The 24,747-nt window shown below is 42.6% G+C and overlaps 2 protein-coding genes across 2 annotated transcripts; one reads left to right on the top strand and one right to left on the bottom strand.

Moving 5' to 3' along the window:
* Positions 1-510: 510 nt before the first annotated feature.
* LOC121291163 (claudin-4-like) lies at positions 511-10,153 on the bottom strand. The gene is made up of 3 exons (XM_041212253.1): positions 9,621-10,153; positions 8,380-8,389; positions 511-594 (listed from the first exon to the last, which is right to left on the bottom strand). Exons 1-3 carry the CDS (start codon positions 10,151-10,153, stop codon positions 511-513), a joined length of 627 nt encoding a protein of 208 aa, XP_041068187.1.
* Positions 10,154-16,811: 6,658 nt separating this feature from the next.
* Positions 16,812-24,457, top strand: LOC121291162 (uncharacterized protein C1orf232). The gene is made up of 4 exons (XM_041212251.1): positions 16,812-16,895; positions 17,301-17,369; positions 21,577-21,680; positions 24,145-24,457. Exons 1-4 carry the CDS (start codon positions 16,812-16,814, stop codon positions 24,455-24,457), a joined length of 570 nt encoding a protein of 189 aa, XP_041068185.1.
* The last annotated feature ends 290 nt before the right edge of the window (positions 24,458-24,747 follow it).

The following is a 24,747-nucleotide window of genomic DNA, read 5'->3' as shown; positions in this document are numbered from 1 at the left end:
ATCCGCAGTTGTAAAAATAAAAAAAGAAGCCATCTTTAGAAAATGCCAAAAAAAAGAAAAGCTCCCTAAATAGAGTTTCAATAAAGGGAAGTGTCCATGACGTATTTCCCACAGTAGAAAGTGTGCACAGCTTGCACATCATCTGCCATTGTTTGCACGTGTTCCATGTTGCTGTGATTTAATCTCTGATCACAGTTCACCTCCACTCTCAAGTAAAGTACTGTAAGTGTGACAGCTTTTACACTTTTGTTTTCTTAAAACAATTTTCCAGTCAATTTCTTTAATTTTATTAAAAACATAGGCCAGGATTTTCCCCTTGGGGATTTGGGAGCGGGGCCCGGTTGCCAAGGGGAAAATGACACTGGATGACGTCAGGAGGAATCCCCAACGTTACCCCAGTCCATTTAAATTTTTAGGAAGGCGGGTGGACAGCGAAACCAGCTGTCTGCCCGCCGACCTGTCAATGGCCAATTGAGGCTATTGACAGGCTAATTAAAGTAATTAAAGACCTTAAGGCTGGCGGGCAGGCCAGGACCCCAGCAGGCTCCGGATTATTGATGAAACTTCATCCACTGGCAGGATGAAGTTGCATATCTGTTTTGTAAAAAAATAACAAAGTTTATGTGTTCTTTATTAACATGTCCCATCTCGTGTGATATTGTCACATGAGACAGACATGTTAATAATTTTTAATGTTTCTATTTTTAAAGTTTTTTCCACTGTCAGTATTCTCTCTGAGACAGGACTTTGCCTCAGGGAGAAGTGCGTTCTTTCACGCGCATGCGCGAAAGAGCACCCTTTGACAGATGGGGATTCCCTCCGCCCCAGAACAGGAAGCGCACAGCGCCTCCTGTCGGGGATGCCGCTGGGCGGGCCTTAATTGGCCCGCCCACTTAAAATGGCGGTGGGCCCCGTTTCAGTGACAGGGGTCGGCTGGCTGTCTGCCGCCAAGCCGGTGGGGCCCACCCACCCTCCGAGGGTAAGATTCTGCCCATAGTTGTTATTGCCTTTGATCCTTTATATATGTAAAATTTTAGGATGGCTGGAATCTATCTAATTGACTCCCATTGTAAAGTATATTTTTCTTTCACCATTTTGCCATGTGCGAGGTTTGGCGGAAAAGTAACCCCCGAGAACAGTGGGACTTTACTGTACTACAGAAAAGGAGGGGAGTATAAGTAAAGGGAGAACAGACTTTTGAGAGTTAGTTATTTTTTCTTTCATGGAATATGGGCACTAGCATTTACTTCCCATTCTTAAGAATAGATTCAATGTAAGTTTGCACAGGCTGTTTCCTTAAATTTCAAAACTTTTGTCTGTATGCTTCAGGGACAAACTCATTTCCACCCAAAATGGCCTTTTTCACCACATCATAATCCCTAGAAACTTCCTCTGACAGTGAAGCATAAATTTCCTGTGCTCTACCTGTCAATTTGCTCTGCATTGGCAATGTCCAGTTTTCCTTTGGCCAATTCATCTGTTTAGCTATCTTCTCAAGTGAAAAAAAGAATGCTTCAACATCCCTTTCCTCAAACATTGGAGGGGCTTGTATAAATTTAAACATTTCCCCACTGGGTTCTGATCTGGAAATAAGTTCTGCCTCTCATACTGGTGTCTCTTTTTTAACTGCCAACATTTTAAGCTGGAATTCTCTCTATTTTTCTCTTACTTCCTTTTAACCTTCACCATTTCTAACTCCCTTTGAAATGCTCTCCTTTTCTTTTTCTTTCTCTGCCCTTTCTGCCTGTTCCCTTTGGAATACCCTTTCTCTTTCCTTTTCTTTTTCTTCAGCCTATAGTTCTTTTTTTTTAATTTGCAACTGAATTTGAGCCCATTCCAATGAACCACCCCATGGAGAACTTGGTCTTTTGGGTATTCCTTCCAATTTCAAATGCTGTGCCATATCTTCAATTATCTCTGCCTTCCTAGCTCTGGCAGGCAATCCTACTCTTAATTTACCCACCAATTCAATTAACCTTGCTTTTGGGATCCCTTGTAAAATCGTCAGTGACATCTCTTCCACTTGCAGGAAAGCTTTAGCAGTTTCCAGTGCCATCTTATTTTTGACAGTACAAATCTGGTGTTTCCTTTTAGCTTTTATTACTTACTAAATCTACACCCAAATGGTCATTGTCTTTTGTTCCAAAATATCCTGGACCTGAGCCCTCAAACATTGACATGACTCACTGGGGATATTGCACTGCAATATCAAGTCCCACTGTTCCCAGAGTCACAACAAATATGAACAAGTTTGATCAACTCACCTAATTGTTTAATTTAGGCTAACAGTATATGAGCACCAGGTTTGTAAACTTAATAATAAATAACTGTTTATTAAACAAATTGTCTTTAACCAGTGGAAAAAGAAATAAATATGAACTGCTAATTTCTAACTCTACAACCTAAACTCTACCTCTTCTTAAATCCCTATACACACACACAAGACACATAAGACACACAAAAACATGGATTTTAAGGGTGGGATAAAACAGTTCAATAGCACCAATTCCAGACTACAGGATCCGAAGGGTTGATTTTATCGCTGTCTGCCAAATTCCTTTCAGTTCTTTGTTGATGACATGAGATGGTCTTCCAACACTTTCAATCTTTAGTTCACTGGTTGAGCACTTGCCTTTCAATGTTTCTAACAGTGATTTTCTCCTTTTCCTCTTGACTGAGATTTTTGGAGAGAGCAGGTTATAAAGCTATGAAGAGAAGAAGCCAGCTAGCTATTATTGTAGAATTACTGGAATCTTACACATAGGAGAGAGGGGTTTTAGGTCTTTTTCGTTTCAAGCTAGGAACTATTCTGCTGAACTGCTCTCACACAAACCCTGGTCAGGAGTCATAAAATGTTGTTTCCAGACAGTTCCCCATTAGACCAGATTCCTCCTCGGCATCTTCCTGTCTTTCACGGCACACTTTGTTCCAGGACAGCAACATTGTGTACTTCCCTCACACTGTTCCCATAGGCATGTCCTTCAAACTGCAGCCATTGTAATTTTAATCCAATGTCCAACAGAAATAAAAATATATGGTCTTTACAACAGTCCAACAGGAATAAAAAGATATGTTCTTTACAGGAGCTCTGGGACAGTCTTTAATAAAACCCATGTAGTACTAAATTTAAGATTCATGTCATTTCATTCTACCAAATCATTCTCATCCATGCCCAATATCGATGAGATCATTAACAGTCAAAGGATTACTGGTTTGGGGAGTTACTAAACCACCTCAATCATGAAGCAGCACTTCTATTTCTTAAGATTAGACTGTAAACTTGTCACCATGGCAACAGAAAACATTTTCACAAACAGTCTTAATGAGAGATAATTATACAAGGGAAGAAAGTCCAGTAGGAGAAGCTTCAGGTCACATATATGATGCAGCATTGCATTAGGCAAGACTGCTCACACTAATTGGACATTGAATCACTGCTGCCTGACCAAACCTGTATTCGCTCCATATTTCAAACCTGTTCCTTGATGCTGGGCCTCACTTTCTCGCTTCATATACATAGAGGTTCTGAGATGTATCCATCAAAATTTTGATGTCACACTTACACAAAAGAAAATCTCCAAAAAGAGAAAGAAGATTGATTTTCTGAATTGTGATTAACTTCAAGTTCTGCAGAGGGCTATTTGCCTCTAATTGATCTTAGGAAGACACAACAATTAGAACTGTTCTTAAAAGGTGTACATCAGGGTTACAGCACAGGTAGCAGCAGAGTAACACATTGTGTTATACTCCAGTATTTATAAAATGGAATTAAGAGGGCAAGAGGGAGGAAGAATGGGGAGAGAAGGGAGAGGAGTGAGTTGCAAGGAGTGATTGAGGGGAATAATGTGGAGTGAGAGAGAATAGGTGAAGGGAGAATGGGGAGAGGAAATAGGTATGAAGGAAAAGGGGAGGGGGAAATTGCCAAGTCTAATGAACTAGCAGACGGTGATAGAAAGACTCGGACAACATTTACAACTGTGCGCAAGAAGGTGGATGAGTGTGCCAGGTTCTTACACATTGAAAGAGAAAGAGAAACTGCCAACCCCCTAAAGTGATAGGGTGGATGGTCGTGAAGCTGATGTCGGTAGTGGTGAATTTTGAAGAAAAGTTAGAAAAAAAATGAAAATGAGCAAGAGGGAGGATGTTGTATGGAGGAGAGTAGAAGAAAAGTTTAAACCTAAGTCATTGGGGGTGATTTCCAACTCACTACTGCCATGTGGGAAGAACCACCAATTGGTACGAGTTGCCCTCCAACTTATCCCAGCCAGGCCTCAGTTTAGGAAGCTGAAGTTCCTGCCAGAATGGACAGTGCTCATTAATATATGCAAATCATGGTTAAATGATGAAGTTAAATCACCAAAACCATTTCACCTGACCTACCTCAGAATTGCCAGTTTCTCCACCCATCCAGCAGTATGAATGAAACATGACTGGAGGAGGTCATTTCCAGCCATATTTAAAGGGATCCTCAACTACTGTCAGTTAAAACATGGCAAAGGTTTGGGAGGCACTTTTTTGCCTTTATGGTTTTGCTATTCAACTACAATATTCTGAACTCTTAAGTGGCTTCTCGCAGCTCATTTCTTTCTTTCTAGGGATCCTTTTGTTAATTTCACTCTAGCTCAAAGGACAGGAGATCTTGTGGTACAGTGTGTAATGTCCCCACCTCTGAGCTCTGTGTTCAAGTCCCATTTCAGGGACTTGATGGCCATGGAAGGTGAGTTCATAATGTGGCCAAACCTGTTGATTATCAGCCTATAAATTGTTCCAATATGCCTGATGACAGGTGGTAAGGGCGGGAGAGTTTCCTGGTCAGCCACAAGATGTAGAAGCAGAAGTAGGCCATTTGGCCCATCAAGTCTGCTCCGCCATTCGATAAGATCATGGCTGATCTGATAATCCTCAACTCCACTTTCCTGCCTTTTCTCCATAACCCTTAATTCACTTGCTGGTTAAAAATCTGTCTATCTCAGCCTTGAATATACTTAATAACCCAGTCTCCCCAATCTTATGTGGTAAAGATTTCCACAGATTCACTACCCTCTGAGAGAAGAAGTTCCTCCTCATCTCCTTCTTAAATGGGTCCGCTCTTACTCTGAGATTATGCTCTCTGGTCCTAGACTCTCCCACAAGGGGAAACAATCTCTCAGCATCTACCCTGTCAAGCCCCCTAAGAATCTTATATGCTTCTTCTAAACTCCAATGAGTACAGGTCCAACCTACTCAACCTCTCCTGATAAGAAAATCCCTCCATACCTGGGATCAACCAAGTGAAGGTTCTCTGGACTGCCTCCAATGTCAGTATATCCTTCCTGAGATAAGGGGACCAAAACTGTTCTAGGTGTGGTCTAACTAGTGCCTTGTATAGTTTTAGCAAAACTTCCCTATTTTTATACTCCATTCCCTTTGAAATAAAGGCCATTTGCCTTCCCAGTTACCTGCTGAACTTGTATGTGAGCTTTTTGGAATTCATGCGTGAGGACCCCCAATTCCCTCTGTGTTGTAGCTTTCTGCAGTCTTTCTCCATTTAAATAACATTCAGCTCCTCTATTCTTCGTGCCAAAATGCATCACCTCACATTTTCCAACGTTATGTTGCATCTGCCAAGTTTTTGCCCACTGACTTAACCTGTTCATAACCCTCTGTACACTCTTTGTGTAATCGTCACCACATGCCTACTACCTATTTCTGTGTCATCTGCAAACTTGGCAATAGTACATTCACTTCCCTCACCTAAGTCATTAATAGATATTGTAAATAATTGTGACCCCAGCACTGATCCCTGTGCAATCCACTAGTTACAAGTTGCCATCCTGAAAGTGCCCCCCTTATCCCAACTCCCTGTCTTCTATTAGTTAACCAATCCACTATCCATGCTAATATACTACTCCCAACACCATGGGCTCTTATCTTATTAAGTAGCCTTATGTGTGCCTTTTGGAAATCCAAATATATTACATCTATTAGTTCCCCTTTATCCATCCTGCTTGTTACCTCCTCAAAGAATTCTACTAAATTTGTCAGGCATGATTTCCCCTTCATGAAGCCAAGCTGACTCTGCTTGCTCATTTCTAAATGCTTTGCTATTATATCCTTTATAATAGACCCTAACATTTTCCCAATGATGGATGTAAAGCTAACTGGACTATAGTTATGTTTTTTATCTCCCTCCCTTTTTGAATAAGGGCATTACATTGGCAGTTTTCCAATCTTTTGGGACTTTTCCAGAATCTAAGGATTCTTGGCAGATTACCACCAGTGCATCCACTATTTATGTAGCTACTTCCTTTAATATCCTAGGATGCAACCCATCAGGTCCAGGGGACTTATTGGCCTTTAGCCCCATTAGTTTCCCTAGTACCTTTTCTCTAGTGATAGATATTGTATTTATTCCCTTTTGCCCCATGATTATTTAGTATTTTTGGAATGCTATTAGGATTATCTACTGTGAAGACTGATGTAAAGTATTTATTCAACTCCTCTGCCATTTCCTGGTTCCCTATTATTATTTCCCCACCTCATTCTCTCAGGGGCCTCTGTTCACTTTGGCCTTTTGCTTCCTTTTTATATATTTAAAGAAGCTCTTACTGTCTGTTTTTATATTATTTGCTAGTTTACCCTCAAAGTTTATTTTCTCCCTTTTTTTTAGTCATCTTTTGTTTTGTTTTAAAATTTTCCCAATCCTCTGGTTTACCACTAATCTTTGCCACATTGTATGTTTTTTCTTTCAATTTGATACGATCCTTAACTTCCTTGGTTAACCATGGTAGGTTTATCCCCTTCCTAGAATCCTTCTTCCTCACTGGGATATATCTTTGTTGTGAGTCATGAACTATTTTCTTAAATGCCTGCCATTGTTCATCAACTGTCTTTTCTGCTAAACTCCTTTCTCAGTCCACTCCAGCCAACTTTGCCCTCATTCCTTTGTAATTACCCTTATTTAAGTTTAGCACAGTTGTTTCCGACCCAAGTTTCCCTCTCTCAAACTGAATGTTAAATTCTCCCATTTTATGGTTACTGTTTCCTAGAGGGTCTTTTACTCTGAGATCATTTATTAAACCTGCCTCATTACATATTATCAGATCCAAAATAGCCTGATCCCTGGTTGGATCCACAACATATTGTTCTAGGAAACTATCCCGAATATACTCCATGAATTCTTGCTCATGGGCTACCTCTGCCAATTTGATTTTCCCAATCTACATGAAGATTAAAGTCACCCATGATTAATGTACTGCCTTTTTTACATTCCCTTATTATCTCTTGATTTATTCTCTGTCCTGCAGTATAGCCACTGTTAGGTGGCCTATAGAATACTCCCACCAGTGTCTTCTTCCCTTTGTTATTTCTTACCTCCACCCATATGGATTCTATATCTTCAGATCCAAGATCATTTCTCGCTATCATACTTATTCCATCTTGGACTAACAAAGCTACCCCACCACCCTTTCCTTCCTGCCTGTCCTTTTGAAAAGTCACATACCCCTGAATATTTAGTTCCCAGCTTTGATCTCCTTGTAACCACCTCCATAATGGCTATAAGTTCATACTCATTAACCTCTACTTGTGCCGTTAATTCATTTATTTTGTTCTGAATACAATGTGCGTTTAAGTAAAAAGCCATTAATTTTGCCTTTTTAACATTTTTTCCTCCTTTGACCCTATTTGCTGCTGTTTTTAATATTTGTACACTCTGTCCCTTCCTGTCACACTCAGGGTATCAATACCTAAATAGCTGCCCTGCAAAGCTGCCATATCCTTGTTAACTTACATATCCCCTCTGCGGAACCCTCACCCTACTATTTAGTTTAGAGCCCTCTCTGCAGCCCTAGTTACTTGATTCGTCAGGACACTGGTCCCACCATGGTTCAAGTGAAGCCCATCCAACCGGAACAGGTCCCTTCTACCCCAGTACTGATGCCAGTGCCCCATGAACTGAAACCCATTCCTCCCACACCAATCTCTGAGCCACGCATTTAACTCCTTGACTTTATTTGCCCTATGCTAGTTTGCCTGTGGCTCATGTAGTCAACCCCAGATTATTACCTTGGAGGTTCTGCTTTTTAATTTAGCTCCTAACTGTTCAAATTCTTTCAGCTAATCCTCCTTTCTAGTCCTATCAATGTCGTTGGTACCAACATGGACAACGACAATTGGATCCCTCCCCTCCCATGCCAAGTTCCTCTCCAGCCCTGAGGAGATGTCCTTAGCCCTAGCACTGGGCAGGCAACACAGCCTTCGGAACTCATGCTCATGGCTGCAGAGAATGGTATTTATCCCCCCAGTTAAACTGTCCCCTACCAACACTACATTCCTATTTCCTCCCTCCACTTGAATAGCTCCCTGTACAATGGTGCTGTGGTCAGTTTGCTCATCCTCCCTGCATTCGCTGCTCTTGTCCATACAGCTTGCAAGAACCTCATAACTGTTGGGCAGTTGCAGGGGCTGAGGCTACCCCCTGGTGTCTAGGTAAGTTGCCCCCTCCCTGATGTGGCACAATGTCTGCAACTTGGACTCCAGCTCCTTAACTCAGATCCAAAGTTCCTCAAGTTGCAAATAAATACTACAGATGTGCTCACTCTGGATCATCTTGGTGACCAGCTCTTCCCACATGCTGCAGCAGCAACACATCACCCGTCCTGCCATTGCTATCATATTTTATTTAATTAATTACTCTAGTACCCCTGCTCTGAAGAATCCCTCACTCTGCAAACTGTAGAAGTCAACAGCAAACCACTGCAGTACTTTGCCAAGCATAATCATGGACCAATCCAATGGAACTCCATGGTTGCCAATGCCCTTTTAGTGTAGAGTATGAGAAGGAGGAGCTCAAAGAGCAAGGAGGATCAGAAACAAGAGGCAAATCTTACCTCCCCCAATCCCCACCCATTGACCAATCCCTCATCCCTGGGTCAGCACCCAATGCACCCCTTTTCCACAACCCCAACCCAGTGACCCCCCCTCCTCCCTGGATAAACACTCACAGAATTCCCTCCTCTCCAGGTCAGCATCTGTCTGCTTTTAGGCTGGACTGTCATTTCAGTCTAATTATTAAATTAGAAGACAATTTTTAATCCATGTGCATTGGGAAATTTTTGATTTAAATTTTTCAATGAATTTTCAACAGGAGCAAATATCAGGATCTCACTGGCTGCCCAGAGCCTTTTTGATCTCAGTCCAATGTTAGATTAATTAGAGTGCTGTCTCTATCCACAGACCTTGTATGATCTGGTTCAAACTGATCTCCTGAATAGGTTCAAAGTTTTTCTTCAGAAATGCTGATGCAAGGGATGTGAATCCTTTCCTGTATGTTATTCAGGGATGGATCAGATAAACATATAGTTTATCCACACTGGACCATTTAATACTTTTAGCCAAGAATTTACCAGAAATAACGTGGATAAGTTGGGATCAAAAGGAAGGAGTCACATGACATCAACCAACAGCAAATTCCTTTTTTTTCTTAAAACAAATTGGGAAATCACATCAAACGCCACATCCAAGCTCTCTCAACAATCATACTCCTTCATGGTAAATTCTCTAACCGGGGGCTTACTCCAACACATGTTTTGACCTTACTTGTGGCTTCTTTGATGTTCTTATATTCCTTTCTTTCTGACCAAGAGCAACAAAGAAGAACTCCTCCAATGATTAGAATGCATGCAGCTGCCCAACCCAGGAAAAGAGCATTTCCCAGCTCCCTCTTTAAGAAGATGGGAATCTGGGGGTTGTAAAAGTCAAGAATGATGGACTTTGCAGTCCAGGACACTGGGATAAGAACACACAGTCCGGCAAAGATGAAGAAGGTGCCACCAACCACATCTTCCCTTGCACACTTGACACATTTCATTCCCACACTTAGAATGATAATGGCTGCAAACCCAGAAACAATGGGCATGCACATGAGGGCTCTGGCCAGTTGAATGTCTGGTGGAAGCACCAACTGTGATTCATGTGTCTTGCACTGTATGTACCCTGTTGCTTGATAGATACAGTTCATCCAGATCCCTTTCCACACCATTTCAGGGGTGAGGATATTATTTCCAATGAAGGATGTCATCTTCCACTGTGGCATTCTGATGGTCCCGCAGGCCATAACCAATCCTAATATCCCAATGAAGTATCCATGCAAATTCAGGGTCTTGCTGGCCATTCTCTAGGACAGATTTCTCTCTCTCCCTCAGATATGTTCAACAAAACCACAGCTGCGATGCTCAGAGACACTCAGTTGAGATGTGTTTCTGTGCTCTGGAATCTCCAATGGTTAAGGAGCAGGATTGCTTGAATCCTCTCCTCATCCTGTGGCAGTGAGATCAGAGTGATGGAGCCATCTTCAGGTGCAGTCACTATTTTGACTGCTTCAGATGTCAGAGAATGGATTTCAGTTGTTCAAGGGGGTAAGGGAGGAGAGGGTGGGCAATGGAGAGTGATGAACGTATAGAACTCTAATATTCAACAATAATCGGGCAAAGCAATTAATTAGAAATTGTGACGAAAGGGATGAACGCTAAGGAAATATTCTGGCATCAATGCAAATCACAAAAATAAACACTGCTGGTAACGAGAGGAAAGATAAGACAATCAAGTGCAGATCAGGAAAGATGAAATCAGTCCACCCGTGTGCTGGGGAAGTGATTGCCTTGGATGGAGAAATGCAAATCATTCAGAATAAAACAACAGTGGAACATGTCATGTGTGCTGTTCTCCTTTCACAGAGACTGTGCACATCAGAGTTAGTGTAAAGAGATCAGATTCTTGCTAATAACCCATGGCTAATGTGTCACTATTTATGGAAAGTGTTCAGCAATCCACATTTTTAATATTCAATCTGAATTGATGTAGATGTTGATTATGTCCAATTACAGCTTCTTTCTTCAATAAAGACACGCCCACAGATAGCAGCTTTACTAAATTATTAAAAATCTATTAATTAAATTTTAATTAATTAAATATAAGGTTTGGCAAAATCCCATAAATACCTCAGCAGGTCTCAGATCACAGATTCTCTAGTGTAACGTGGCAACGGTGTCCATGGTAACATGAATAACTAGCTGCCCCAATGGCATGGCTAGAATCAGAGAACCCATGCATTCCATCTGAAACAGAACAGCCAATACAGAAAAAAAACAATAATTGAGGTTCAGACAGTGAGTAAATCGGGGGCATTCAACACCACCCGTGTATTAACAAAGCCTCAGGGTATTGTGGTTTAAATGTATTGTTGTTGTACATCTCCCTAAGCCAAGAGGAAGGTGGACTGAGCCACATAAAGCCCACAGTTCTGCACATCAAAAGGCACTGTTAGAGGAACCATCTTAAAAGGGGATCATTGCCTGAAACAGGTGTGTGCTTGGATAAAAACAGAAAGTGCTGGAAAAATTCAGCGGGTCTGGCAGCACCTGTGGAGAGAGAAACTGTTTTGAGTCCTTATGACTTCTTCAGAGCCTCCTGTTCAGCGCCTATTTCTGTTGGGCTCTGTGGTTTGAGCCCTGATTAGCTGTTCCAGCTGTATAATAATAAGACCACCCCTCACTTGCATGAAGCTTGAGGGTTTATGTTATAGCTGACCAGAGGCATTGTCCCTTAGGAGCTCCACCTACACAGAAGCCCTCAATACACCTCAGTCTTCCACTCTTGATAAATATGTTCCCAGATAGTTTTTGCAAGATGTTAGCTGGTAATAAGTAGTGGGGGAGGGTGCAATATTCTTTTCTCAATCAATGCCAGGTTAACCTCTTGAATAGTTCCACTTATGGGAGACCTTGTGTGCTAAATTTTCACCACATTGACCATATCACAGTGACTATACTTTAATTCCATTTGTGTGAAGCACAGTAAGGTGTTTCTGAGATAAGGTGCATTCTCTTACTGAGCTGTAAATTAAACCGGCTCGAGCCAAAGGGCACACTTAAAGCTTTTTGACTTAGCTTCTGAGGGGCCCGTCACTAACCTAATTAGGTCGCCTCTCTTCACATTATTTTTCATAATGATCAGTCAATTAGTCTTGTATTAGTTACTCTTTCATTAACTTTACACCAAGTCCAATCTTCTCTCTAGACTGATCCACAATAGTAGATCTAACTTGTTAAGAAATGAACTCAATCCCAGGCTTCCTTAGCCCTACGCTGATTGGAAATGGACAGAACTGCATGGAAACCTATCACTGGTGTTCAGGCTTCCTACAGCAGAGAAAGATTAACTCCTTTTCTGTCCAACAAGAACTTGCAATTCAGCATCACGCACTACCATTAACAAGTTCTCCTCACAGCAATTACTCACATGCACAACCCTAAAACCCCTTCCTTTACACCTCTGAAGAACGGCCATATGGACTTGAAACATTAACTCTGTTTCTCTCTCCAAAGATGCTGCCAGATCTGCTGAGTTTTTCCAGCATTTTCTGTTTTTATAACAGCTTGCATTTGTATAGCATCTTTAACGTGGTAAGATGTCCCAAGAAGCTAATTGCTCTCTGAACAGTAACTGCCCCCTAGGTACCACAACCAAGAGGCCCCAGAAGGGCTACTGGCAGATTAACCAGCAGGAGCATCATAACTAGCCCTTACCCAGTCTCCGCTCACACATTTTACCTTCTAGCCGGTGTCACTGGATAGTAAACAGGAACAAGGTCCTGCTAGTTCTTTGACCTCTCTTTAACTTAGCAGCACTGAGGCAAGTTATATCTCCTCAGCTACCATTCTATCTGTGGTGAGCTAACTCAGAGCAAAAGCAGGATTGAACCTGTGACCCTCCTGTTCACTACACAGTGCCATCAGAGGACAGCTGTCAACTGCAGGAAATAGTTCTGAGGAAGTTTAAGGGTGTAAATTTGTTGCAAATAGTTCAGAGAAGGTTTACTAGACTAATACCTGGAGTGGGTGGGTTAGCTTACGGGGAAAGGTTGGACAGGTTAGGCTTGTATCCACTGGAGTTCAGAAGAGTAAGAGGTGACTTGATTGAAACATATGAGATCCTGAGGGGTCTTGACAGGGTGGAGTGGATGTTTCCCCTTGTAAGAGAATCTAGAACTAGGGATCACTGTTCAAAAATAAAGGTTGCCCATTTAAAACAGAAATTAGGAGAAAATTTTACTCTGAGGATCATGGGTCTTTGGAACTCCCTTCCTCAAAAGGCAGTGGAAACAGAGTCTGAATATTTTTAAGGCAGAGGTAGATTGATTCTTGATTAACAAGGGGGTGAAAGGTTATGGGGGTTAGGTAGCAATGTGGTGTTGAGGTTACAATCAGATCAGCCACAATCTTATTGAATGGCAGAGCAGGCTCGAGGGGCTGAGTGGACTACTCCTCCTAATTCGTATGTAAATTAATCAAGAAGATCATAGCTTGTGGCTACTGGTTACAAATAGCATCATTTCCCCTCATGGACAACAGCTGGGTGGCAAGAGATTTAGACAACTTCTGGTTATTAGGTAACGAAAGAACATTAGAATCGCTCGACAGAAATTAAAACCAAGGACCATCTAGTTTGCCTTCTACCACCCTGGCGGTTGCGTAATATAATGATAAAGCAGCTGTTGACTGTAGCAGTCTCTAACAATTAGTATACAACAAAGGAAAACCCCAGTGACAGAGCTTTGGGAACCATTGATCCAAAGTCCTCTGACCCTCCCAAGCATAACACAGCGTTCTATGAAATCATTCATTAGGAGTCAATCAGATACAACAGTGCGAATACGCAGCAATGCGGGCAAAAAAAAAAGATTACTGGGGTCCTCTGCACTCCACTCCGAAGATGGATTTGCTGGTCGAATTTAGCGCATTGTGCGAGCTTTGAAGGGGATTTTTCAAATGTTCAATTATTGAGATTACCGGACCATATGGATAAGTACCCCACAATAGGCCACCCTGCATAACCCATTCAGAAAGTCTCTATCACGGCATCCTGCGCTAAATTATTCTAGAATCTTACTTCGGGGAGGGAAGTTGTGTTTGAGCCCTCCCCGGTACTGAAGGAGTTAACGTCCTTCATGTGTTGATACGGTGGCCAAGTTGCCTGTTCCGTCTCACAATGCTATTTGAAGTATAGCGGGGGAGTTGTCCTGGCCAACAATCCCCCCCTTCAAGCGACATCACAAAAAATAAATCAACTAGTCATTCACCTCAACTGCCATTTGTGAGCAAATTGGCTGCTGTACTCCCTGCGTAGTGACAATGAGAGCACTCTTTAAACCGAATGAATTGGTAGGGAAGCGCTTTGGGACGTCCTGAGGCTGGGAAGGATTCTCATAGAGTGCAAGTTCTTTCTTTCAAGGTTATACTCATGAAATATGATGTGCTTTTGAGATGTTTCTGAAAGATGGGATAGGGCATAAATTCAAACCGGTTTCCACACAGCCGCGTGTAATTTTATCTTTGAAAGTATTCCTTCGGTAACAGAAATTGAGCCAAAGACATGAAAGGTCATGAAACTTTAATTGGCTCCGGCAATATAAGGAACAAAGTCACCCGTAGAGTTATTTGAAGCCGCTTGTCGTGATTCTGTGAATCTGTAAGATTATCTGTGACTCGGGGCAGCTGAAAGCTCCACTGCAGCAGAAAACCAGAAATTAAAAACATACAAACAAAATCAGTTCTGCTGAGCAGTTGTGAAAATCCGACAGCGGCCAGTCTGGCACACAGCGGGAGACTAACCCAATTCAGGACATATCCTGCGGATAGAGGGCGAGGGCGCTCTAAGCGCTTTGGGAGGTCCAGGTCACTGGGAAGGCGGAGTTTTAACACGCAGCTGTCAGCAAAGGGTTGTGTTTTGATCCTGGCACATATAACAATTCAGCAACAGAGTGGTGCCTGAAGGGAAGCTTCGTGAAAGTGCGATTACTGATGCTTTCCCTGCTGATTAACACTGGGCCTTTACTCCTTCCTTAAAATACTGATCACTCAAAATGGCTTTAAAATTGAGTCTACGCCATACTTTTAAACATTGAACAAATGCAACTTCCTGTTCTTGTAACACTCAACCTATTTCTGAATTCTATGAATGTATCTCAATTGTATATCCCGCCAAACTCGACTGCATAGCACAGAATTTCCTCGAATAGAGTTACGCCTAGGATGCCTCCTTTAAAAAATGAGGCATGCAGGGGCCGGGAGACACACGGGACGTTTCTGGGTCTCCTGGTTTACATTCCCTTTGTACATTTGATGTTAAAAAGGGTGAAAGCAGCTGACCTGCCTGGAACCTTCTGTACAGAATTTAAATAGGGAGCTGAGCCTGTACTCTTCAGCAGCAGACTGACAGCAATCGTGCTGTCCATTCTAACTCTACACAACTACCTTCTGATATTTGTGTTACACTTATACAGAAATCTGACACCATCAGGATCTAGGGAGCAGCAAGGCCAGAGAAGAAAAAGAACTGCAGAACCTCGCTGATTGAAATCCTCCAGATCTCTATAAGGAAATTAAAGGAGACAAGCCCAAATCCTGGCCTTGCCCAGAATGCACACATGCAGCGGGTGATAGTGATACTAAGGACTGCAGAACAGAACTTCTTAAAGCTCTATATCCTGTCAGAGCTGGCCACCCTCCCCCATTCTCCCTTGCCCACCTTGGGCACCAGCATACTCTTTGTCCTCTTAAAGTAAAATTTGCACAGTTAAGCCTTCACAGCCCTCAGTATTAAGAGGTGTTCTAAGTCAGCATCACACACTACTGTTACCCAGTTCTCCCCACAGCAGTTACTCATGCACAGCCTTAAAACCCCTTCCTTCGCAACCCTCACGTGTCACCTGACAGACACTCCTCAGCTGCCAGCTTTGCCCTCATTCAATTTACCTTCTTCAAGGTGAATTTGGCGCACACTACCCAATAAAGGAGTACCACAAGAGGGAGAATCCCCACTTTTGAACCGCTCAACCCCATTGAGGAAGAGACAATACAGTTGGTGGCCAGTCACTCTGCCATGTGCCATGAGTTAATGAACAAGCCTTGAGGATAACAAATGCCAAAGTGGGCACTATCTGAAATCCGTGCGATATGGATTTTCATATTGCTATCACAGTTTGAGCCAAAGTAGCGACAATCACAGATCGTGAGCCCAAATCTGTGTGTGGCAATGGCATATGTCAGTGAGCTGGTGTTGGCTGAGCAGACAGTACTTGTTAATGCTGATAGGAAGCTCCCTGCCAAGGAGCAACCCTCGAGAGGCCCTTCCCCTTATCCTGCCTCTCTTACCTAAACAAAGACTCCTATCAACATTGTTAATACTAGTAGTTCAGAGGCTGTTTAAACTAACTTCAATGTGATGTATGGAGCACGGGGGTTGTTGTGCTGGAAGATGTATTTTTTTTAAAGAGACCCAATATTCTGGTACAGAACATGTTTTCCAGGGTTAGGTCAATGTAAAGTGAAGACATTAAAGCTAGTAACCAGGAAATATCAGGAAAGTGCAAAGTTCCAACACCTTACAGCTCCCAATATTTGAGAGGGGTTTGAAACTACAGCTTGCTCACATCAGCTATGAAGAAATATAATCTTGGGCTGCTTCTGATTCGTCAAGCAATGTTGCAATCGGTGGAGCCAGTTCAGGTCACGTGCATCTCCATCACACTAAAATTTTAATGTAACCTGCAACAGTCAAACAGCTCACTTAATCTGCCTTGAATCGGTGCCTGAGGCTGGAGACAGGCTCACATAGGTAACTGTCTTCATCTTCACAGCCGAGCTTGCAATGCCCAGGGCCCGGGCTGTTTGATACTAGCTCCAGCCCTAGACTCAGTCCCTGCCCACATTAATGGGCTCCTGGCAACAGAACTCAAGTTTTCTCTTAAGTAAAATCAAAGAAGCAATATAATGAATCAGGGAATCTGGAAAGTTTACAAGAATAAAGTGCTGAGAAATTTCACTGCTGATGAAGAGGAAGAAATCAAAGAACAGGTATGTGCAAATCTTCAAGACTTCTTCAAGATAACGGAAAAAGCTGGGAATTCTCAGCAGGTCAGACAGCGTCTGACAATGCTTGGTCTGGAAAGCCTCCAATGCTACCTAACCTGCTGAGTATTTCCAGCCTTTCCTGTTTATTCTTCAATAACTTTCCATGTTTTATCTGTGATAAATTGAGTTTGCATTATTGATCCAGGAAGATTAATGTTTTCCTGAACTTTATGGATACAATGGGTCAATGATTAAAACATTTCGGTGATAAAATGATTAAAACTATGTGCAGATGTAAACATTAAGCTATATTTCCCAAAGCTGTTAATGAGGCAGTTGAAATGCTGAAATTGTATTGCAGGTTTATGGTATCTAAATTGACAAATAAAAACCCAACATTTCTTTCAGAACAATGACTCAGTGATCGATATGACTACAGAGGAAGGCTCCAGTTCTGTCTCACAGTTGGCAAAAAAGGTACAAATTATTCATTTCTAACCCATCATATGAGTTACATTTATTTCACCAGACTGGCAGACTCCAGGCATTGTCAATTGGGTAAATAAAGTCTGGCATCTCAGAGGAAATTGCAACTGTACATCAGTGGCGGTCCTGAGAGGCTGTACGTCTGCACAGCCATCAGGCATCAGGTTACTGAGAGAATGTTAACTAGCAGCATCCTCAACCTCTATACCTTTACTGGCTTTCAATGGAGGCTGATAGGAAGTTGTCCAGTGGGCTCACAGGGTGAATATGCTGCATGTTACAATACAATGCCACACATACATGGAAGGTTGCAGATTGGAGTGAGACCAATCACAGCTAGGGTAGTAATAAAAACAAAAAAACTGCGGATGCTGGAAATCCAAAACAAAAACAGAATTACCTGGAAAAACTCAGCAGGTCTGCCAGACCTGCTGAGTTTTTCCAGGTACAGCTAGGGTAGTGTTGTGTAACTATATTTGATGAGTCTTTCTAGATTACAAGGGAAGAACACCCATCATTCCTGCTCTTGACCCCAGACATAGCCCAGTTCCCTGAGAGGGCAGGGCAGTGATTAAAACCTTCCTTCCATAGGCACATACAACCAAACTCACACATATGGAACAACGACTAACACAGGCCCCAGTGTTGCTCTCCCCCTCCCCCCAACACCCAGCCAGTCACCAACTCTTGGGGTGGGTGTGGGGAAAAAGGGAATGTCAGAGAAAGAAAACATTGGGATAACAAAGGGCTGACAGTGAGTTACAAGGCCATCGTTTAAAAAAGCAAGCCTGAAAATACCATGTAAATCAGCAAAAATACTCCCAAGGCCATCAGCAGAACTCTGAGATTCAATTACTGCAAGAGCTATTCATAACTAAAAGCAAAATAGTGCTGGAAAACTGAAATTAAAACAGGAAATGCTGGAAAAACTCAGCAGGTTTGGTAGCATCTGTAGAGAGAGAAACAAGACAACATTTTGAGACCATATGACTCTTCGTCAGAGCTCTGAAGAATCATACAGACTCGAAACATTAACTATTAATAGCTGCTTCCTATTTTAACAATAATCAAGTTAATTGCAGTGCCATTGTATGAATTCACAAGTGTTACTACAGTAGGGGAGCAGTTGTGAGGGGATCATACTATGCGCACAGGTGTAGAAGGTCTTGTGTGGGGAGTGTCAGTATGGGAACAGTGTAAGGGACTCAGTGTGGGCACAGGTGTAAGGGGTCATCAGTATAGGAACAGGTTTGAGACACAACAGTGCGGGCACAAATGTGAGGGGTCTCAGCATGGGCACAGCTATGAGGGACTGTCAGTGCAGGCATAGGTATGAAGGTCATGTGATGGGCCTTGTGTGGGGAGTGAATGGTCTTTACACTGACCAACTGCCCATTGTCTCTTTAAAAGTCCAGTAACTGATCACTGTCTCATGACATATATGTGTTACAGTAGAAGAAAGAAGATAGGTGCTGTATTATTTATTGGATATAATCTCCCACCAAAGTCCATTAGATTTCACTGAAATATTTAATAGTAGCAGGGTTTCAGTTTTAGAGGGTGGATCCGAGAGGCTGAGTCCTGTTTCAATACAGCAAAAATAGAACACGAGTTGCCCATCCTTTCAAACCTGGGGAGATTCAATCACATTTTGGCTCTTTTTTCCAAGCCTTCTTTACAAAAGAAATTTCAAAAATAAATTCCAATCAGCTTCCACTTAGAGACATAATCTCTCTATGGGGTACGAGACCCTGAGTTTCCATCATCCTCCATGTTCATTTTGTGGTTGAAAATTAGCCCTGACAATACCTGCTATCCAACTGTGGGGAGCACCACAGATCAGTTTGATCCTTTCTTCATTCTCTACACTAGCACATCAAACACTCCCAAAACAGGGGCCGCATGGGTTAGACACCAAGTAAATCTCTCTCTGTGCTGTCTCATCAAACACTTGCAGAACAAGCACAGCATGGGTTAAATGCAAAGTAAAGCTACCTCTACTCTATATCCATTGGTAGCATTAAATTTTTTAGCTTTATCAATTTTTCATCAATTTTTCAACACAGCAAGAGGCCAGCCAGCTCTTCAGCTGGAGCTGTACTCTCTAAATCCATTTCCTTTTATATTCTCTCTTTGTTCTACTACTTATCCAATTTCCTTTTAAATTATATTACAGAATTGTCAGACTTTCACAGGGTTCTTTTGCCTCTTTAAGTGATATCCAGTTTAGGGCCAGTGCCCAGTGTTTGTTCAATGCTTGATGATGTGGGCACTCAATGGACAAATCTCACTCCATTCAAGACCCTTACAGCCAACTGTTAGAGGGACCTTTCATTCTCACCATGTCAACACAGGTCTCTGAGATGACAGGCTGACTCACTGTATCACCTTGTCCCTACTTTCTCAGGTATTTAGACTCACTTGATCTCATCTACAGCAATCACTTTTTGCTCTGAAGCAGTGAAAACACAACCAACCTACTTCCTATGTGCCTAATCTCAAAGATCAGCAGACAGCCTCCAATGGGAGGGCAGTTGAGAGATGAATAGTCAGGTTGAGGCACACATTATATCCTAGGTGACTGTGGCCATGATATACTCTCCCTCCTCACCTTTTAGGTCTAGTGTGCAGGCTTTGATACAGTTGACCACACCATCCTCCTCTAATGTTCTCTGTTGTTCAGCTGGGTGGGATTGCCATTACCTGATTCTGGTCCAACCTAACCAGAGAATCTCCTGGGAATGGCTTCTTTTCCCACTCCCCCACTGTTACTTCTGGTGTTCCCCAGAAGGTTCCAAGTTTGGGTCACCTCTTATTTCCCATGTAGCCCTGGGCGACATCATCTGAAACCACACCGAGTCCCACATGTACTTTGACAACACCCAACTCTACCTTAACACCACCTCTCTCAACCCTTCCATTGTCTCTGTGTTTTCAGGCTGACTGTCCAGCATCCAGTTCTGGTTAAGGCAAATAAATATTAGGAAGTCTAAAGCCATTACCTTCAGTCCCCACCACAAACTGTTTCCTAGCCACAATTCCATCACTCTCTGTGGCCACTGTTTCAAGCTGAACTAGATTATTTACAAACTCAGCATCCTATTTTACACTGAGCTGAGCTACCTTCCTGTTTCCTGTTCATGGCCAAGAGCTCCTACTTCCACTTCAGTGGTATCACCCATTTCTGCCCCATCTTGGGCCGAGGGGGTGTGGGGCTGGCCAGTTCAATTAGTTGCCTATATATAAACACAGAAAATGCTGAAAAAACTCAGCAGGTCTGACAGCATCTGAGGAGAGAGAAACAGAGTTAATGTTTCGAGTCCTTATGACCCTTCTCCAGAGCTAAAGAGAAGTAGAAAGTGATGGAATTTGTACTGTGTGTGTGTGTGTGTGTGTGTGTGTGTGGGGGGGTGGGGGTTGCAGCGTGGAGCAGGTGAAGCTGGATAGAAGGTAAGCGATAGGTGTGGGCTAAGGAGAGATTGGCAAAGCTGTCATGGGCACAAGACAATGGGAGTGTTAATGGTAGTGGTAAGGGCTGAAGCAAATGTTGATAGTGGCATAAAGGTAAGAAAATGAATAGCAGAACAAGGGTCAGCACTCTGTGAAAGAACAACATGGAACAAGTGATTGATGGCCCTTTTGGGGGTGGGGTGGGCGGAGGGGCGGTGGTTGAGGAAAAAGGATAGAAAAAGGGATAAAAAGGGTGAATAAAACAATGAATAAATGAACAAAAATAAATAAATACGAAACAAAAAATACATTTTAAAAAAGGGGATTTAAAAAGAGGATGAAGATGGAGGAAAAACTTTACTGTCTGAAGATGTTGAACTTAATGTTATGTCTGGAAGGCTGTAAAGTGCCTAGTCGGAAGATGAGGTGTTGTTCCTCCAGTTTGCATTGGGCTTTACTGGAACAATTCAGCAAGCCAAGGACAGACATGTGGGCATGAGAGCAGGGTGGAGTGTTGAAATGGCAAGCGACAGGAAGGTCTGGGTCACGCTTGCAGACAGACTGAAGGTGTTTCACAAAGTGGTCACCTAGTCTGCACTGGATCTCCCCAAAGTAGAGGAGACTGCACTGGGAGCAGTGAATGCAGTAGACCAAATCGAAGGAGCAAGTTAATTGGCTACTTTGCACTACCAGACAGAAGATTGCACAGGCAGGAACAGAGCCAATGATGGTCTTTGTCCATTTGCAGGTACAAGGGGCCAGTGCAAAGGGATGGAAATGTATGTCCTCGCTCTTCAACAAGGATGATGAGCACAAGTTACTTCCGGCTGAGAACACAGCCCCAGTTGAACAGTGAGTATATTCCTCCTTCACAACAACATGGAATGCAAGCTAATTCAGTCTACTCCAGACCAGCATAAATTTGGAATGCTTAGTGGCAGGGAGAAGAAAAGGCCATTCAGCCCATTGACTATCCATGCCTCCAATATCCTAAGTCTCCTATTGATTCTCCCCCCTAATTTCCCTGGCTATATACCCTCATCATACACACTCGCTATGTCTCCTCATTCTCTCATTGATGCCCCTTCTATTATCCTCATTCTTCCATTGATGGCCCTCAAAAATTACCCTCGCTCCCCCATTGATGCTCCTCATTATGTACCTTAGCCCTCCCATTGAAACCCCTCCCCTAGTATCTTATTCTTCTATCAAAGCCCCTCAGAGATCCACACAGTTTTCCAAGAGAATGTCTAACAGTGCATCATACAGATCCAACACCACATCAGCACACCTGTCAATGCTCTGACTGAATGTGGCCATATTTTATTTGCCCTCTGATTGCTTTTCCACATTGTCTAGACATTGTAGGACTGTATTATCTCTTTCAAAGAGCACAATGGGCTGAACGGTCATCTTCTGTGCTGTAAGATTCTACAATTCCATGAACGTGAGTGCTGAGTAGAAGCCGAGCTTGTACCCACCCACCCACACAACCAAGGCAGGAGAGCAGCTCCATCCCCCGCAGTCTTGCCAACTTTCCAGTGGCTGTTCAAAGTAGTACTGGCAGAGACAAGGGAACAGGTCCTTTACTTGATCACTCACTAATTTGACTGGGAAAGTTTAGAAAGATCTTTTTAATTATCGTAAAACCCAAGCAATGAGGCAAGGCATGTTGTCCAGGCTCAATTAATTCATGGCTGGATGATGCCAAGTTTAGGCAGAACTGCCCTCCAGAGGTGACTCTGGGCATCTTATAGAACCATTCACCATAGATGAGGTTATTTGGCCCATCATGGCTCTGTTAACTCTTTGAATGAGTTATCCAATCATTCCCATTCCCCTGCTCTTTCTCCACAGTCATGCAATTTTCTCCTTTTCAGGTATTTATTCGATTCCTTTTCGAAAATTACTATTGAATCAGCTTCCATCACCTTTTCCAGATAACAATTAGCTGCATTAAAAAAATCTTATTTCTCCTTGGTTTTTTTTGCCAATTATTTAAACCTGTGTCCTCTGGTTATCAACCCTTCTGCCATTGGAAAGTTTCACCTTATTTACTCTATCAGAAGTCTTCATATTTTATATCGGTGTTCAGGACACCAGAGCCTGTGAGTATAGAGCCGCTATCAACATTTTAGATTTCCTAGTGCCCTCTCTCCTGACAAATTAAACAAACAAAAAAAAAACAATTTAAAACAAGATTTGTTTAAATGTTATATGTCATGGGAATCAGCCTAAGTATGTGTTCAACACCTCTGGTAAGCACTAGTCTGTGAGATCTGTGCAAAAGCCTTGTTCATAGTGAGCCCAGGGTCACTCCCCTTCTCATAGGGCTTGTCAATTGGCAGTGCGCCCAAGATTAAATGAGAACTCGTCCAAAACTGGATGAATATGGAGGACAATGGCAAATTTTATCCCAGATCGGTGCCAATAGCTATAACCTGCTCCTGACCATCATCCGGTGATTCTAGCTGGGATGGGCAACGGTGGATCACCAGCTGAGGGCAGGATTGTCTCAATTGTGATGCTCCCTAAGGTGGGATATCCGGTCGACACTGGTCTAGGTTCACAAATGAAAAATGACTGTTTGGCCAAGGCTGGAACAAAAACAAAAACAAAAAATACTGGAAAAACTCAGCAGGTCTGATAGCATCTGTGGAGAGAAAGACAGAGTTAACGTTTCAAATCCGTATGACTCTTCTTCAGCCCTCTGTCTTTCTCTCCACAGATGCTTAGACCAATAATTTTGTTTTTGTTTCAGATTTCCAGCATCTGCAGCATTTTACCTTTACCTTAGTCCAAGGCTGGAATGGGCTGAGCTGAGTTGGCTGCAGAATGCTCATCCTCGGCTGAGCCAGTCTGGTCCTCCTGGGCGGCTTGGGCTGGTCACATACTGTTTGATATCATTCCAATGACAGACATGTTTCTGTGATAGATAATCTCTCGTCAAAACTCATTTTAAAAAGTATACATAATTTAAAAAGCTCAGCTAAGGACTTTCCAAAAATATCCAGCTGTACGCAAGAGTTTGATGTAAATTAGATTTTAATGAAATTGTAAAAGTTAGTTAATTTAAAATATGTCAAAATGAAATCCTATCTGATACATCGATTCGAGAACAGCGTTTCCCCCGTATCCAATGTTCTTTAACAAACAAAAAATGTTCAAATAAAATTAAAACCTAATTTTTAAATGTGACTATGATTTTTCTTTGGACATTTTGCTGGCGGCAAAGTTCAGGAGATTAATATTTAGTTGGAGGAGACTCCGGGGGCAGTGCTGGAGGGTTAACTGTGCTTTCCTCTCTCTTCTCCAGTGTCCTTTCAGAGCCAGCGCCACAGGAGCCTGGCGCCGAGAAGAAACTGACCGGGTTCTGGGATGCCTTCGCCACCAAGTGGCACCAAACCTCTGAGGCTAACAAGGGCAGCGATAGCACAGAAGCGGGCGCAGGAGAGGGTGAGGGCGAGGCTGCAAGCACCACACACAATGAAGACGGAGGGACCGAGAACAGGCCCAAATCTGGCGAGTACACCAACCTAGGGGAGTCCAGCGACCCCGGCTTCAAGTGGAACTTTGTAACCAGCAAGTTAGCAGAACTGAAAAATAGAAGCATGCAAAAAAGCAACTAGACGCACACCCACACAGGATGCGAAGGCTCGTGCACACAGACAGCAACCGAGGAAAGTGTAATAAGAACAATATTAACCGAAGTTCCATTAGATAAGATGTTGGTGTAAGATAATACGGAGTTGTGTGAATAAAATCTGGGAGCTGCTGTTTGAGATGACTGCAGATTAAAGCTGAACGTTTGTTCTTTTCCATTCTCCACTCTTTAAATTGACTCATTCCAAGAACGAATAAAAAAGCAAATTGAGGGATGACCCCAAATACTCGAACTTCTAGGCTGACATTCACAAAC

Source organism: Carcharodon carcharias, chromosome 19 (assembly GCF_017639515.1).
Source record: "Carcharodon carcharias isolate sCarCar2 chromosome 19, sCarCar2.pri, whole genome shotgun sequence".
Lineage (NCBI taxonomy): Eukaryota > Metazoa > Chordata > Chondrichthyes > Lamniformes > Lamnidae > Carcharodon > Carcharodon carcharias.
This window is presented reverse-complemented; position numbering and strand designations above follow the sequence as displayed.

What these genes read in the sequence shown, in the direction of transcription:
- LOC121291163 (XM_041212253.1), bottom strand. Translation starts at nt 10,153, where the DNA reads ATGGCCAGCAAGACCCTGAATTTGCATGGATACTTCATTGGGATATTA.
- LOC121291162 (XM_041212251.1), top strand. Translation starts at nt 16,812, where the DNA reads ATGAATCAGGGAATCTGGAAAGTTTACAAGAATAAAGTGCTGAGAAAT. An exon ending in AGGAAGAAATCAAAGAACAG is followed by an intron (nt 16,896 to 17,300) that starts GTATGTGCAAAT and finishes CATTTCTTTCAG; the next exon opens with AACAATGACTCAGTGATCGA. An exon ending in AACACAGCCCCAGTTGAACA is followed by an intron (nt 21,681 to 24,144) that starts GTGAGTATATTC and finishes TCTCTTCTCCAG; the next exon opens with TGTCCTTTCAGAGCCAGCGC.